Consider the following 18165-nt stretch of genomic DNA (forward strand, 5'->3'; position numbering starts at 1 on the left):
ACCGACTTTTTAATGCATGTGATTCAAAAAGAGCTCATATTTCACAAAGAATGCTCCAACAGGCAGGTGTGCTGGTCACTTTCTTTTGGGACGACTCTGCCATATTTAATGTATTAGTCATAAACTAGTAGGTGCCTTTAAAATCTAACATAGTAAAACAATCTGACAAAAAAAAAAAAAAAAGTAAAAAATGTAAACATTTTCAAATGCTCTATTGATTTTTTCTTTCCAGGTCAAAAGTATTATTGCAACTAATTGTTATACAAATTTACAACAAAGCCCTGAAGTTCTTAAATCTGCTTTAAGTGCTCTGACTTGACGTCAGAATAAAAAATAAAAATAAAATAAAATAAATTACCAACTCTGCTTTTATTGTGGTTAGGAGCAAAACTTGGTGTTGTAAAATTATTTAAGCAGTAAAAACAACAAAAAAACGTCAAACACTTTGAGACCCTCATCGCTACGCTTCTGATAAACTATTGTGGGGAAATAAATGAAGACTTTTAATTTTTCTCCATTAGTCGGTCTTGAATCTACCATCACACCTTCAGGACTTGTGTGCCTGCCACCCAATTCGTCTGGACTGTAACGGGTGCCCAACTTGTTGCTGTCTGTGAGAAAAGCATTACTCTTTAATATCTCTCTGTACACTAGAATATATTTTCTTCTCTTTACTTTACAGTACAGAAACTCCTCTTCACATATTTGTCCGGTTCTTCATGTCAGCAGGAGCTTTGTTTTTGTGCTTATCACCAAAAATTGCAGTGCAAAAAACAATAATTAATATTAATGATAATCATAATAATTAATTAATGGTAACTATCAACAAACAATGGATTATAAAACAATTATTTTATGGCACAAGAGCCACTTAATTCACATATAATACAAATAACCAGATAAAACGCAGTTGTTCCTGTATATGGAAATAAAAAGCTCTAACTCAATTAGGTTTGCATAGCGATGCAACAAGTCAAAGAAAATATTTACAAGAAACAAAATTCCCTTTTCTCCAGGGTGGGTACAAGGAATTTTTTTTTTTTTTCCCTCATACAGATGTTTTAATTTGTTTTTACTTGCATTTTTCTAACAAAAAGAAAATTACAGTAAGGTAGGAAGTGGAAAATATTTTCTCGAGAACAAAAACGTAGTGAGATGTACATTATGTGTCTTTACATCACATTTACAGTTCTGTGACACTGCTGTTCTCTGTGGTTCCCTCTGCTGAACTCCTCTGGGAACCCACAGGTAAGAACAAAGTTCATCGCCTCGCAAGCAGGGGTGGGGTGGGGGGCAGTCTCCAGCTTACACCTCAGGCAGATCACTCTGTAAAGAGAATGATAATAAAAGAAAATACACAATCAATAGGAAAGTCCTGGAAAGAAGTGTTTTGAAGTATCCAGATGCATGATCAATAATGCAGGTAGAAAAATCTAAAAAAGTTAAATATGGGCTTCTGGACATTCAAAAAGACAAAACAAAGCAAAACAACAAAAAATGTAGAAACATTTTGTCTTTCATCCGAAAGACTTCCTCAGTCTGAGGTGCTGTATTCTACTCAGTCTTATAAATAGCACCTTCTCAGAGTGGATCAACCAGTTTTGCTGCTGACAACCAAAACCAGCTGCTCACATGATCAAGAAGGACCATCAGCCTAACAATGGATCCATAGCACACTGATGGCTGTTTTCTATTCACAGAGGGTTGAGTGATACTAGCAATAACAGCATTGTAAGAGGGGGACAGTTAAACCTGGAGGCCTCCACCCCTGTTTAATGATGGACGATTTATTTTCACAAAGATGGCCTCCTTTACTCCCCTCTCAAACCATCGTTCCTCTCTATCCAGGATGTGAACATCTTCATCCCTGATCGAGTGACCGCTGGCCTGGAGATGAGTGTAGACCGCAGAGTCCTGGCTTGATGTTGTTGCTCTTCTGTGCTGGACCATCCTTTTGGCAAGTGGCTGTTTAGTTTCCCCGATGTAAGACTGATCACAGCCCTCCTGACACTGAACAGCATACACAATATTACTCTGTTTTTGCCGGGGGGGATGAACCAGTCTTTGCCGTAATGTATTTTGGGGTTTAAAAGCCACTGGGACATTGTGTTTGGAAAATAAACGTCTCGGTTTCTCTGATACTCTCTCAACATACGGAATGACCACTGGTCTGGGTCTGGGTTCCTCCTTTTCACCTGAGGCTGACTGGAGTCTTGTTTGTATTTCTTCTCTGTGTTCAGGAAGGCCCAGTTAGGATATCCACATTGCTCTAGAGCCTGTCTTGTGTGGGATTTCTCCTTCTCGTGTGAACTTGATGTATTTATCCACAGAGTTGATGTGGTCAGTAAAGTGTTGGACTTCCTGACATTTAATTTTAACCCAGGTGTCATCAAGATACCTGAACCAATGACTTGGTGGTGTCCCTGAAAAGGACAACAAGGCTCTCTTTTCTACTTTCTGTGTGTACAGGTTGGCAACAATAGAAGAAACTGGAGACCCCATAGCACACCCATGTTTCTGCCTATAATATTGCTCCCCTGTGCCCGCAGTCAACCTACTTTACATAATATATAAATAGTAGCCAAAAACTCATAAACTCCACTTATTGTGGTGTTTATCACACATTTTTACATTGACAAGTAAAAAAAAAAAAAGCTATACTAGAAAACTATAGCCAGACGTCAACACAATTCACTAAATGTCCACATGAGTACAACACGAAAAGATGATGATAAATAGTGGTTTTATGATCATAATTACTAGACCAGAAAACACGACCTTCTGTCTTTATTGTGCTGTAGGTCATAAAACAGTGCAGTAAAGATCAAAACACTTAGTCACTCACATAACTCTCCTGTGTACTGTCCTTGTCCATTGGATCCCAGGAATTCAGCATGCTCAGTTGTGGTCCACTGTTGTGGCTGTCGTGGACCGTCAGTTTTTCGGGGCCCTGTTGAACCCTTGGAGGAGGTGGTGCTGGAGGAGCTGTGGCCCCCAGGTGAGGGGAAAGAAGGTTTGCTGTATGGCAGACACCCATCCTCTGAAAGCAAACATGCAGGGATCAGCTTAGACTTTGAAAAGTTGACATGTGACTTGCATCATTGGTACACATCCAACATATGATGCATTGAGATAAAGAGCACCCTTCCTCCTGACATCTGCAGAGTGTCCATGCCAACAAGCAATGGCAGGGCATGCTACACAGAGGAGTCTCAGATTCACATATGGCCTTCCAGTGACCAGCCTTATGAGGGGGTAAATACAACAACAGAGGCTCCACTGGCTGCTGTGGCACCACCTGCTGAAGGGCGGCATAACATTGACCCTCAGCAGTCACCATGAAGACACCAAATCTCATCAAACTGCTTCCCACAGATTCACTAATGACTGTAATGGAGCTTGTCCTGACCTCTGTTAATTCTCCTGTGCATCATTTGGAGCCGTGACACATGTGGAAACTCACCCGCAGGGTTTTTTGTAAAGACGCAGATTGTGGCACCTGCCTTTGTCTCGCAGACTCATTGAAACTGTCTGAGAAAGCCCTGGCACAAAGCTGCTGCGTATCACAGATCGAAGAGCGCTAAGGATCACACACAAGTCCTCACAAGAACACAGACACACACAGATAGGGGGTAGAGTAGCTGCTGTTTGTGTGAGGGCGAAAAAAATGAGCTGCAGACATTAGAGTCCATATTAGTTGCTGAGGCCTCCTGCTTCATTTGGATCCAAGCAGGCCGGTACTGGCAACAGTTACACGGGTGATGGGGAAGTTTAGGGAGGGCTGAAGGGGGAATTCTGGAAACCAGTGCAAGCGGCAGACGGTGCAATCTGTTCATGTGAGCCCAGTCTTGAAGCAGCATGAAAGCTCACTCAACAAAAACTTAGTCAACTGTGCAGCCACCAAAGCACAGCAGCTGCTACACCTCCATATTTTAGGTTTTCTTTTTCTTTTTTTTAACTAAATACATATTTGCATTGAAGAACAACATTTTGATCTGGCACTGTTGTTTTTGTGGCAAACTAGAGGATTTGTTTTACTTAAATCCATTTTGTTCAATACATCTATTTGATACTTGTTTTTGTACCCTTTTCTTGTTGTGTATATTCTAACAATAACTTTAAAATTTGTAGTGACATATCATTGAATAAAAGCATCCCCAGATCTCTAATTGTCCAGTTGGAAACACAAACATCAATTAAAGATCCAAAAACTCAACACAACAGCCTTAACTTTATGCTAATGCAGGGAAAAAAAGAGCAATGTTAGATGTTTATGATAATCACAAAACATAGAATATTTAAGTATAATGGTTTACTTTTATATTGTTGTTGAAAATGTTTTTTGAGCACTGTTATAGTTTTGGCTTCACTTGTACCTGATCTATGTCCCCTGCGTCCATCATCTGCTCGGTCCATGGAGCCCAGCCTGTCTTGAGCGTGGCGATGATGTTCCAGTGAAGGTCGCATCTGTCTGTCAATGGAGCTCTTCAGGTCATCCGGCCCACACAAGGGCCCTGACAAAGGCGTGCGCTCCAGAGAAGAAGCCTTCCTATCTGTAGGTGGTACCATGCTGTTTACACTGCGGGCCCCTTGGATGCGGCCCTGCCCCTGACTGGGAGGGGGCTCAGGGGGAGGAGGTAGGTCTGCGCCAAGAAAACCAATGGCTAATAGGGATAAACACATATGTGACATATAAAACATTGTAAAAGTTGAGGAGGAGTTTATGTTTTACAATAGTCTTTTTTTTTTTTCTCCAAAGTGTAACAAACTTTCTGCAAAACTATTTGAAATGTGTTTTTCTTGTTTTATCTCACCATCTGCACCAGCATCTCTCCGGTGGGGTGTTGTGCCCTGACTTCGTGGTTTGCGTGTGGGCCTGGTAGCCCTCTGGTGCCCCAAGCTGTGTGTGCCGACTGTGCTGCCATCTGTTGAAAATGGACTGCTGGGCCGTGGCCTATGGGACAAGCCCTTACCTGCAGGAGGGAAGCAAGACCACAAGGCATCTGGTTAATAAAGGCATAAAGGAACCCACACCCAGACAGTGAAGCTGAGACTGCCATCAGGAAAGATAAAGCTTATCAATCAAGATCTGCAAAACACTGTGAAAACAAAGGCTTTCATCACATGGGAAAAAAAAGGTTGAGAGAAAGAAAAGAAAGAGGTAAACATGTCACCAAGTTATTCCACATTCAGCTTAAAAAGTCAAAGAGAATCTGAAAAGCTGTTGAGAAATGTTGAGTTTATGGAAAGCATAAGGGTATACCCATAGTGTAGCCCTTAAGAGCAAGCTCCATGCACATCCTGTGAGAAACATTCAAGGGCAGCAAGAAGAACAAGGCAAGATGATTGGGGGGAATATCAGCCTGAATAATTAGAGTAGAGTGAAAAAGTTATCTGCCACTGATAGACGTCCCAGAGCAGCAGTGGGTATCCGGTCTCTGCACACCAACCTCTCTTGCTGAGGCTAGTGCCTTCTAGGCGGTAGCCTGCTTTGTCAGCAGCAGCCACCAAGGCCTGGGCAAAGCTGCAGTGGGTAAAGATGGAGCCATCTGAAGAACTGCCCAGACTGGACCTATGGCTTGAAAAATTACGTTCATCCTCCGAGGCCGAGCCCCAACCATTCACCATGGATCCTGTGGGATACCACAGGTAGGGATTTGAGAATGTGTTCAAATATATTGTGCGTGAATCATTATTTTATGTCACAGCTCAGTGACCATGACCTTTGCAGATATATTATTTGACAGAGTGAACACCGGTGGCGTGATTGTATGGATAGAAAAGATGTTGCGTGATCTTAGATAATATTTAAACCCTGCACTTAAATGACTGTGCTTGCTCAAGGCCATTTTATTCCTCCTTGTATCATCTTTCTGTGGTGACATCCTTCTGTTCTGGCCTGCCTTCTTTCATCTGTTACAAACACCTTGGTTTAATAAACACACGAGAACTCACAAAGTCTCGCACGAAAACACACAAAGGAATGTAGAGAGTGGAAGAGCAAAACAGCAGGACTGTCATCAACTGATTTTGCTCGTCTTTTGATACAGATTGAGAGCACCTGTGTAGAGCTACAAAACTGCCCCAGGTGACATTGCACAAAACAGTGCGCTCACTGAATGAACACCTGGTGGTATGCACAGTTGTTGTATTCATGTTTAAAAATGAAAAGCTGCCACTAAAAGAAGTGCAATATTTTAAAGGAAAGAAAAAAAAAACTGTATCCCTCTTTGACTTAATGCATTTTCTAACACCTACTTTTAACTTTAAAGGAAATGTTTAATTGATGCCTTGCTTGCTTTTATCTCTACTAACATAATTGAGTATCTGACACAGTAAAATAAATACACACATGAGAAAGACACATAGCTTGTATCCTGTGAGACATATGATGCTTGGTCTATATGCTACATGATTTTTTTTTGGTACGTTGATTTTTCTTTCTCCTACACATACAAAGCTGGGCCAGCACTTTATATATAAAGCATTAGTTTGCCAATAAAAATATGCCACTTTGGCAAGCAAAAACACACAGAACAGTCGGCTAATGTGACAGCTTTCAGTGGGACTGGTTTGGCAGACTTCGCTTAAGTGGCATGAACCCAAGTGCTCAGCTCACACACTCAATCTCTCCTTCACACTGTGTGATGTGATTGAACAGACTGGCATAACAGAAATGAGGAAATTTGAGGGTAAAGGCTGAGAAAGCAAGAGGGACAATAGTTACCATTCGGATTTATTAAAAGGCTGGTATGATACGAAAAGTGGGACCATTTTAAGGTGAATAGTAGCAGGTTGATATTTGAATAAACACAATTCATACAAAACTTGTGCATTTTGCATTCTTGAAAGTTTTTTTCCTCTTTGGAACAATATGTAACACTTGAAATTTGGCAAAAAATAATAATAATATGACTGTAGTTTATGTATACAGACACTCTGGGAAATACCCCTCAAAGTTTTTCAGTTCCCCTTTCTGTGAGTCTATGCATCTTAAAGAGATGGTTGCTAACTCACCAAATATAATTTGAGGGAATTGCTCCTTCTACAGTAAAAGTTGCAACAGCTTTCCACTTCTATTGCAATTTTTTTTTTTTTAAGTAAAAAAAAAATTCTCAGATTATTAGTGAGTTCAGTACAGGCTTGCAAAAGGTTATGTATCTCCCGACACAACCCATTTTTACAGTTCTAGCTGAAATCTGAGGCAGTAACTGCTTGAAGTCTTTCGTTGCCCCCTTCTATTTTCATTGAGTTTCTTTTTTTAGGAGTTTTTCTCTAAGAAAGACTGACAGAAATTCCTGTGGGTCCAATCCTCCCACAAAGAATAGAGCAGATAATGAAGTATTGGCAGTGCCAGCCAAAGCACAGACGCTTCCAAGTCCTCTGGCTCACCAAAGGAACATTGCCTCAGCAAATCACATCCCAGAATGACTTTTCAGCTTTACTAACCTCCGCTTTCTGCAGAAGAACCTCTGAAGCACTTCTATTCTCTGAAACACCAGGCCAATCAAACAATACTTTTTTTGTGAAATTTGATAAGAATTCCAATTTTTTTTTTTCTTTTTTGCATTAAACAGTTTTTTTTTTTCTTGAGGCTCCTAACCAAAGTATTTACAATGGGTTTCTCATTTGATCATATTTGAAATCGAGCAAAGGGCTAAACCATGTTCTCTTAAACCATTAACCGAAACCTTTCAAGGTTCATGCACTGATAGGGAAAGGCCAGTAAACATTAGATCATTGGGGGACAGTAAAACCGGCACTGGGTCCCCATTGCCACTAAAACTGATTTACACAGACGGAAACCGTAACCTGCATGTCATTAAGTGGGAAAATGATTCGCCCTGATGAGCAGCTGTCTCTACCTGCAGTCACGAGATTTGACTCTGCTCCTCGCAAACCTGACAAGGTTTTGTGGGAGAGTAATCACACCCAACAGCCACATCGCTTTAACAACTCTACACACCATGACCTATACAAAACCATGCAATACCAAGTAATACATTTATCTCTTTGGCTTAAGAAGGAAACACTTTTGCAATACCCACCACAACCCGAGGACTTACATTGATCAGCTAAAGATTGGTTGTGTGAGCTTGGAACATTGAACAGTCTGTGCAGACAATCTGCTGGTTCAAAAAAAGGCCCCAGAGGAGAGCAAATATTTTCTGAAGCGTCAGTAGCAATGTTTGATTTACTGGTCTTCGGTGGAACATTATGAAAACAGATCTATTTCCATATTATTATAACAAAGTTAAATCTATCACGTTGCACATGACAGGACTCTCACTTCCACAGTCCCAGATTTGTATGGGGCTCAAAATGGTGGCCATAAAAATCTTTGCACTTTCCCCCAGCTTTCCTCTCTTCCTGCTGCTAACCCTGGAGCCAGGATTGTGTCTGTGCTGTCAAATGATGAGTTGAAAAACAGACTTGTGGAGAGATAAAAATAAATACTGCTGTCTTCATAGCAAAACAGCAGAGGGCAGATGCTGTATATTAGAGCTCAGTTGCGGATTTAAATTTGTCCAAAGACATCAACGGTAGGAGAAATCACAAGAACCAACACCATTTTTCCATCATACTACAGACACCTACATTTAAGGGGTGCAACTGTAAGAGTATCCACTAGCAACACTGTCCGTTTCATGATTCTCATGCTTGATTACTTTGATGAGACCCTTCTTTATTCTGCTTTCTGCCTAGATGTAAAATACTTAAAGCTTTTTTTTAAATGTAAATTTAGTCAGATAACTCAGAAAAAAATGCATTCACAAAGGACAATTACACAGCCTATTTATCTGATGATTCTGAACCAAATGTCACACTTTTTTTTTAAACAACACCCTTGAGTTTTATCTTTTGGCTTATGGGTGGATGGCGATGCCCGGTCTGTACGAGAACAGCAGTCCAGAAGCAGCTCTGCTGCTGTAGTGTGCTGCCCTTCATATGTCACTCTCAGCAGACGGCCATAAAAGTTTTCAGTGAGTTGTAAAAATGGAAATGGTGCCCCTGATCTTGGAATATGCTGCACATGGAATTTATTTCAAATCTCATTGGGAAGCTATGGGGGTGTGCTGGGTCTGGAGTTGTGTGCCAGTTAAATTGAAATCGTTCTCTCTTGCTTGCTTAGCTGCTTCCTCCTCTTCATCCTTCTTATTTTCCTCTCAGTATCCTGATTAAAATGCATGACTTTCCTTTCTCTTTTGAACATTTGACAATTACATTTTCAAGAGTCTTCTAAAGGTTCTTAAAAAAATGACTGATCTACACTTAAGTTTGTTTAAAATAAGTCACATAGGAACCAAAAAATATATATATTTACTGTAAATAATATTTCAAAAAAATGTTGCAACAACTTATTGGGTTTGGAGATGTTTTTGCTCAATAAAACGTGTCAACAGAATTGACAATGGGAAAAGGCATAGCAAGCAGAGAAGCATGTGAAGTTAGAGCTCACCTGTTAAAGAGCTGTCCAGGTTATCCATGCTGGACCCTGGTGTGTGCTCTATACCGCGGGGATGCCTGGCTCCATAGCCCTCATCCTCCTCCTCATCCTCCTCTTCGTCCTCTTCATCAGGCAGGTCAGTCTCCAGATCGGAAACCATTGTGCTTGACACATAGCCCACTGGAGGAGCCGGAGCCTGGGGAGGAAGAGAGCACCCCTGCATGTGCCTGCCAAGAAAAAAGAACGAGGAAACGTGGAGGCGAGATTAATATAGCAAAGAACAAAAGCTGTTTTTTGAGGTTTGTATGACGCAAAATGGAGAAAAATAAATCTTGAAAATGCGGGCCTCACTTTTGAGAACTGTCATACAAATGTCTGAACAGTTCTGAACAAATTCACTAATTCTAAAGGTCAACTTGTATGCTAACACAATGACCTGATAATTGCATCTGTTAATGGTACAAAGGCATGCTCTCCAGGATTGTCAACACATGGCTGTCGCCTCAGCTGCAGCCTGCTTCGCTGACAGCCACATTTGTAAGAGGAGTGCAAAGTCTTTGACGCGGTTTTCGTTGGGAATTGGTTGTAATTACTGGCCCTCTGGTGTTGTCAGAGATGCTCTCTAACCAACATAGTCATTACTGGGTACCATGACATCTCCTTTCTGACAAGGCATCCCTGCCCCCACAACAACCCACTTCACCATTATGAATGAATGCCAGTCTCTCGATTCGCTCCGTGTTGTTGACAGAATGAAGCATGGCCTTCATCTGACTTGCATGAGCAGAACAACAATGGAATGCAAAATGTGTAGGGGGAGTAAACAACAATGGGTATGAAATTGTGTCTCTTAGAGTGAGCAAAATACAGTAGTCACTTAAGTGGTGGCGTGGGCCTATTAAAATGGAATGATTAATGGGTTTATCTCCACTGCACACACAGTTGACACTAGGAACACTGCAGGACCAAAATAAATACAGGCAACAAGGAAAAAACAGAATCAACAGAATGCATTTTGTTATTTCATTTGTTTCAGCTAAATCAACAACAAGAGATAGAGTTAAGTAGACATAAAAAAATATAGAAATATGCAAATGTACCATGTCTGTTTAGCCATGTCCAGTTGGTATGCTCTAGTCAGCTCATCCAAATGTGCCTGGAGCATTGGCTGCATCTCGTCTCGAGGAGAGGGGGTAAGGGTAGCTGTGGACTGCTGTCCAAAGGACATGGCAGCAGGAGAGGAGGCAACCCCTCGGATGGGTGGGGTGGGAACCCGTTCCTCCTCTTCCTCCAGCTCATCTTCCATGCCCTGGTGAAGGTATGTTTGCACAGGCATGGGCGGGCCCCAAGTGTCACTCTCGTACCTGTGGTGAAAAGTGTAACGTCACTGTAAATACTTTTCATGTGACTCCTTCCTGTCACATTTAATCTTCTAAATTAAGCAATTTAAATATTTAGCTGTTGAAAGAGAACACATTCTGTACTAACAGAGCTCTGTGACCTTGTTTGAATTCTGTTAAAAAAAAGATAGAAAAAATCATATGGCATGTCATGTCAACCTCATATTTGCATAGCTGGATCTATGTATGCTGGAATAATATTAGTCATAAAAAAGTGTTAATAAAATAAATTTGTTGGTGCACGCTCCATAGGACATAACTGTTTTAATCGGCTGCCATTAAGAGCAGCCTGAGATTTACTGCACAAGGGACTCTTCATTTGCTAGATAGCCTATTAAAGCAGATGACTCTCCCAGATTGAAAATGGGGGTGAGAGGACATATCACCTCCTGCACCAAAGACAGGGACACTCAGAATCACTTAAATGAGCGTCTGTTAGTATATACTTAAAGTGTTTGAGCTTTTACTAGATTCACTACGCTAACAGAATTATTGAAAAGTATCAGGTGAAAACATACTGCAAAATTGCGTTTGCATTTTGGTGCGCTATCTATCACTCTTTTTGACAAAACACTACAAGAATTTGTTCATTGTGGAATTTAGCAATGTGCTCACGGAGGCAACGAGACGTCTTTTCATTTATGTTCCAGGTTAGAACTCACCCGAAGACAAAATCAGAACTGTCAGGGATTTGATCTGCACCTAAGTGTGTGAGTTTTGATGTGAAGACCTGTGACGTGTGTAACTAGCTGTCTGTGGAGGGTGTATGCACAATGATCCCACAGTTATCTGCAGATGCAGCAGTAGTATGATAATTAGTTAAACAAAAAAGGTAAATTAATATTTTTACAAAACAAATGTGTATGGTGGTCTGTTCCAGCTATCAAGACAATATTCATCATTTATGAGATATTCAGAGGAGGAACGGCACACAGTGGGAGCTCAGGCTCTTTCTCTGTGGGGTACAGTCAGAAGACATTATGACTCTAATGCAACATAAGCCTGTGAGTATTTCTCAAAAAAATAATACAGACAGAATGAAAGATTACAAACATATCACATCAGAGTATATATTTTTATAATTTAAAGTTGAGTCGAGCAATCAGTCACACAAAACAAAGTTTGGTTGAACTAGAAAGAATAAACGAACTAAATGCCGTTTTTTATGCACTTACACCATTAGATTCGTATAGTCTTCTAAAGTGCACAGGTGTCAAAATTCAGTATTTTACTGCTTAGTTTGTGAAAAATGTTAACATGTGCAAAAAACAAAACAATAACATCTAACTATTCCCCACGGGGCAGCACAGTGGCGCAACTGGTAGAGCTGCTGCCTCTCAGTGAGCAGGTCCTTGGTTCAAACCCCGGTCCAGGGGCCTTTCTGGGTGGAGTTTGCATGTTCTCTCCGTGCATGCGTGGGTTTTCTCCGGGTGCTCCGGTTTCCTCCCACAGACCAAAAACATGCATGTTAGGCTGATTGGTAACTCTAAATTGTCCCTAGGTGTGAGTGAGAGAGTGAATGGTTGTTTGTCTCGTTTGTCTCTATGTGGCCCTGTGATGGACTTGCGACCCGTCCAGGGTGTACCCCGCCCCTCGCACAGTGATTGCTGGACATGGGCATCAGCGACCCCCGTGACCCAAAAATGGAATAAGCAGGTAAAGATAATGGATGGATGGATATTTCCCACAGATTATTTTTAGAATAATGAGTTTGTTAACATACCCTCCTCCTTCATGGTGCTCAGTGGGATAAAGATCCAGCTCAGTGCCAGGCAGAGGGTGACTAGGTGGAGGGGGCAGGGGAACATTGGCCCAGTTGGACCCATTAGCTTTAGCAGGTTTGGAGCCAGCCTTCATTTTCTTCTTCTTTCCTCCCTTTCCACCTACAACAGGAGATCATTCATTTAGGAGGCAAGTTCACTGAAAATGAGATTTCATCAGAAAATCAATTAAAATCTAATGCGCAAGTGGGATAGCGTTGCAAATAACAGTAGCTGCTTCTGTCATGTGACAAATGTGCATTCTAAAGAAACTCAATTTGGTGCAAACATGCTGCTTAGATTACAAATCCATTTGCACTCACTTCCAGCATACCACTGTAAAGTCATACCCAATTTCAAACTGAAGATTTCTATGGGCTTTGGCATGTCACTGCTTGCATAGAAAATCTCAAGGTTGCCTGATGAAAAGCATGCTTCTATTGATTGATTGGCTGAAAAGCCTCAAATCTCCATAGAAACAGAAGAGAACAGCAGTTAATGTGGCTGAGGCAGACCTTTGCGCTTCACCCATCCCTCAGTGTCCCCTTTAACACCAGGCTTTGGGTTCCACAATGAAATATCTCACTTCACAGCATCATTATAATGAATGGCTTGTGTAGTGTCAGTATGTCCCTAATGGAATTCACTGAGAGTCTATTACTACTTTCATTTCTTTTATTACACTGGAGAGCCACTAACCCCATCTATTTCCACTCATAACCCTCCAACACCAAATTCTCCGTTGTCATATCCATCTTTATAAATCTGCCAGCCAGGTCAATACTAAGTTTTATACGATTTGGTCAGAGTGGAATAAACACGTTTATTTTCTTTAAAGACATTTAACTTCAGTCTTAAATGTGTTTTTAGGTGCAGGTACACACAACTTGGACAAATGCACGCTAACATTGTTTCAATTGCCGTCAGATCGTATAGTAATTTCACAGTTTTGTTAATGAGTTTTGGCTGGAGTTGTAATTTTGTGTTTGCTGGTGTAAGTGGAAAGTCTGCAACGTTACGTAAGTTATAAAAGGGCGTTGTCAAAGTGTAAACATGCTCTGTTTTATAGGTGGCCCCTGCTAACAAAACCAGTAAACCTGAGATTCTCAAGCTCCGCGTCTTGATAATGGCATATTTTACCATTTATAATTAACGTCTAGTGATGCTTTGTTAAGATTTTTGAAATGGGCAATTTAGATGTAATTTAGTTTGTAAATTTTGGGGTCTAAATGGTCAAAAGATTTTCTTTAAACCCAGTTTAAGCTAACATCTACAGTATAATGGCTTTGCTTAAGCATAGCGATAATGTTAATAACTTGGACTCCCATCACATCAAATTCAAAATGTTCACTTCATACTTGCATTTATTACACATTGGACACAGTGGCCATGTTGAATAACTCTGTGCAACATCATGTTGTAAACAGTTTAACAATTAGCTCTAAGTATAAATGACTGCTGCTCTACAGCATGTCAGAAATGTCCACATGGAAGGAAGTGTGGACACATTGTATTTGAATAAGGTGTATAGATTTGTAGAGGATGAGTTGCTTCCAGAAATATTTCAGGCCTGCATCACCAGATGTACTTAACCTTCTTTGGGAATCCCTGCTGAGCATATTTGTATCTGTCATGTGTTGGGTTTGTCTTTGCTGCCAAAGGTCTGTGCTCACTTGTCACAGTGTCCTAAAACGGGCATTATCAATTCATTTTGTTTTAATGTAATCGAAGTAACTCGTCTCAGACATAATAAAATGGAGAAAAAAAAATGCAAGAAATTTACAGATGCAGTGAGCTACATTTTTATTGATTTTCATGAAAACCTGGTAGCAGAGAAATAAGTAAAAATGGATGAAATCCAACAGATCTGTCTTGCAGTTACACCCTCCCCCCCCCTAAAAAATAAATTATTTTCAAAAGAGAACACACACACAAAACAAACAGATGGAAAATTCTCTGGCTTGAGTGGATAGAGGTAGTATCAGAACGAGATTAATAAAGAAAGGAAGTAATAAAAGAAACAACTGTAAGCCCAAGGCAGGAGGCACCACAGTGTAAGTATAATCTGAAAGTAATTGGGTTTTCTAATCGTGCCTCTGGGCGATGCTTGACTTTTACTAGTAAATGGTGAGCTGACGTGATTGTTCAATCATCCCCAGTCCTTCCACACAAAACCAGCCATCAATATTGTAAATGAGCCTCTTCTTGGGAAAGATGGTCTGGCAGTGGAATTGCAACAGCTCAACCCTAATATCAAATATGGACAAGTTGTGGCTAGAAGCTATACAGGAATTACACAGCACACTCATGTCTTCTTATAAAATTGGGTCTCTCTTCAAAGGGGAGCGGATGCTAAACATAGACTCAGCTTTGGGCATTTATACCCAAGGTTTTGGGCACTCCCAGCCTGTAACTGCAGGACTGCACAGCCTTGAGCCTGCTTTGTTTTCACTGTGTGCTTCAGTGCTGAGGGGAAAAGCCACAGAGCAGAGATTCTACAAAGGCTACACAGACAGATCTTACTTATGCGATGGGAATACGCCTTATATTGTATGTTTCTGTTTAAAAAAAAATAACGTGTTACTTAATAAGGTGGGATACAGCTTATATGAGGAGTGCAGGAGAACAAGCTCACATACAGTCATGGTCTTCACATGACCATGAACACTAACTTCAGAGGCAAGCTAGAGGAGCCATACGTCTTCAGGGTCTTGAACCATAACAGAAAACACCAGATACCTCTTCTGCCCTATACCAAGTAATGTTTTAATGAGCAGCTTCATGTCCCCAGTGGAAATCCATGCTGTCATGAAAGCTGCTCTATTTCTGTTCCTTTTCATCCTCCTCCCCTCCTTCAAACCTGCCATTCATTATTCCTTCCATCTCCTCAGAGGATGAGCAAAGCACTATAACTTCCACTCCCTCTCTCCTTTAAATGCTGACTTTACTTTGGTGGAAGCCTGTATCAAAGCTTTGCTTGTGCTAATTCAAATTCCCATCACAACTTATGCCACAGTGTATCTCAAGTTCATTATTTTTGGTTGGGCAACACCAACTATATATTTCAGTACAACACAAAACATGTTAACCATGCATGAAAATTGTACAGCATGTATGTACGTTCCCAATGTCATTCTTTAATAAGATTATATATCCAAAGGCTACTTATACAAAATACATTATTAAAACAAAAATCAGCTAAGTTCTTTTTCATATTTCTAATTATTTTCACAATTTACATCAAAATAATGAGTTAACATATTTGAAAAATGGAAACTTGTATCATTTTGCCATCCCTAGCCTTCAGCTATAAGTACAAAAATATGAAGATTTATAACATGGGAAAAGGCTGTTATGAGTTTTACATTTTCCATGCTAGTACACATTTTAACACATTTTACTCTGATAATTTAAAGAGCATAAGAAGTATACAAATTAACAAGTGTTTTTAAGAGGAAACTGGTGGTTGCAAATAATACTGTTGCCATTTTTTTGGCAAGTGACATATAAAACTTTCTGTGAAATGTCAAACTATGTTTCTAGATCATCCATCATATTTGGTTTGTTTTTATTTATGTATTTATTTATTTTGGTTGTTCCCGTCTTCAGGGGTTGCCACAGCAAACTAACTTTCACAAAGATTTGGCAATTGTTTTTACATCCCGGGTGCCCGTCCCGAAACAACTACAGAGCACTGAGCTACCACAGCCCTCTGTGTGGAGCAGAGCTGCCATGTAGGAGAAGCATATGGTGTGGTTTGAGGGCCTTGCTCAAGGGCCCAGGATGGGGCAAATGAAGGTGGAGGCAGGTGTGGGTGCTTTACCTTTCCCACCTACGTTTTCTGATGTTGTCGGTCCAGAGCTTTGAACCGGCGACCTTCCGATCGGAGGATCACCTTCTCTATCCTCTCCGCCACCACTCCCCCATATCATCAATCATCTTTAGTAACACCTTATATTTACTATCAAATATAAGGTGGCAACAGTGTTGTTTTAAAGTGCTCTATAAATAAAGTTGTATTGTATTGTATATCAAGTATAAATGTATACAGTATTTCATATTATTGTTTAAGTAATGTAATTAAAAAAACAGTATCCTAACCCCAGCTGAAGCCCTCCATAACCTGTCCACCTCTATGAAGATTCTGCCTGTAAGGCATGACCACTTCACATTATAGGCTCTCCAACCCACATTGAATTAGAGACCAGTTAAGGCAGTGGCTTATAACTGGATAAAAGGGGAGAGTGGAAGGGGAGGAAGGTAGAGGGATGCCTTAGTGTCCTATAAACGACATTGTAATTCTCCAAACATGGGTTTTAGGTTAGTCATCCACCATTAAGGGATGAGGGAAAATGGAAGTATTTTTGCCACTTTATCCAGCCAAGCATCTCTAATGGTGTCTGTGGATTTAGTCCACTCTGTCTGAAAGACTCCCTCTGCCCCTGCTCCTGTCTGCTCACTCACAGTGAGAGACAAAGCCATCAAAAAGATCTGCAGTAGTGGCAGAAACCCAGCCTTAGCACTTCCAGCAATATTCTGTCAGGAGATTGTGCTAGCGTTTCACTATGCTCCGATAGGCTGTCAGCTGCTGTCATGGTATATCCCAACACTGCAACGTACACTAGAAACAAACACAAAGAACCACTCAGAACTGGGAATACAGCAAACACATACAGAACAATTAACTGGAAGCATCGAGGGCAACTGAGTGAACAACACAGCGTCAGTGGGGGGGGGGGTGTTTAAGAACATGTCTTAGATGTCAATTTTGCACATGCAAATAAACAATCAATAAAGCAATTAAGATATCAGTCAATCCTAAAGATGGGTTGGGGAGCAGAGTGTCCCAGACTGCTTTATTCTCTGCTGCGTAAACCAACCTGAGAGACTGCCGCTTCGCTCTGAGCTGTTGTGAGAGCTGGTGGTGCTGAAATCTTGTGATTGGTTGTGTGGGATTCTATTAGCCAATCCATCGGCCAATCGGTAGTCAGGAATGAAAAGGAGGGCTACAGTGGAAGTTAAAGGGCAAAAATCACAGTGGAATCAGGTGACTGGCAGTTAGCACAAGCCCATGCAAACATGCAGTTAGAGCATTAAGCAAGCGGGATAAATTCAGGATACATACGCTCAACAAACTACACTTATCTCACAGTCCAATCACTCTTTGATATGTGAGCAATGAACAATACAAACATGGAACAAATCCAATGTGTAGTTACAAAAAAAAAACAAAAAAAAAACTCCTAATCTTCTGCTTGGCTTTTAGTTCACTTATGGAATGAGATCAGAAAGTCAGAGATTATTGTACTGTTTGCCCCAGTTTAAAAAAAATTACGCAAATGCCCGTTTTTCTTCTTTTTTTTAAAGATTGAATGAAAAAGCAAAAAAATAAAAATAATTGTTTTTATTTAACAATGCTAAAAAATGAAATCATAAATGTATTGAATGTATAAAACTGTTTTTTATGCATTGCCTCTAAGTTAATGTGAATAATATCAATAAGATGATAACTATTAATTAATATGAATATTTAGAAAGAAACATACTTTATTAATCC

The 18165-nt window shown here is 40.5% G+C and overlaps 1 protein-coding gene across 3 annotated transcripts in view; it reads right to left on the minus strand.

The window, feature by feature from the left end:
* Positions 1 to 1178: 1178 nt before the first annotated feature.
* Positions 1179 to 18165, minus strand: part of robo2 (roundabout, axon guidance receptor, homolog 2 (Drosophila)) — a 50607-nt gene continuing 33620 nt past the window's right edge. For all 3 annotated transcript variants that reach the window (XM_037677601.1, XM_037677600.1, XM_037677599.1), the window contains 8 exons: positions 17489 to 17614; positions 12572 to 12731; positions 10549 to 10812; positions 9461 to 9675; positions 4815 to 4973; positions 4377 to 4664; positions 2846 to 3040; positions 1179 to 1326 (listed from right to left, as the gene is read on the minus strand). In XM_037677601.1, the coding sequence (XP_037533529.1) occupies positions 1325 to 1326; positions 2846 to 3040; positions 4377 to 4664; positions 4815 to 4973; positions 9461 to 9675; positions 10549 to 10812; positions 12572 to 12731; positions 17489 to 17614 (1409 nt within the window). In that variant the 3' untranslated portion in view covers positions 1179 to 1324. The remainder of the gene's footprint in view (positions 1327 to 2845; positions 3041 to 4376; positions 4665 to 4814; positions 4974 to 9460; positions 9676 to 10548; positions 10813 to 12571; positions 12732 to 17488; positions 17615 to 18165) is intronic.

Source organism: Nematolebias whitei, chromosome 6 (genome assembly GCF_014905685.2).
Source record: "Nematolebias whitei isolate Nwh7 chromosome 6, NemWhi1, whole genome shotgun sequence".
Taxonomy (NCBI): Eukaryota; Metazoa; Chordata; class Actinopteri; order Cyprinodontiformes; family Rivulidae; genus Nematolebias; species Nematolebias whitei.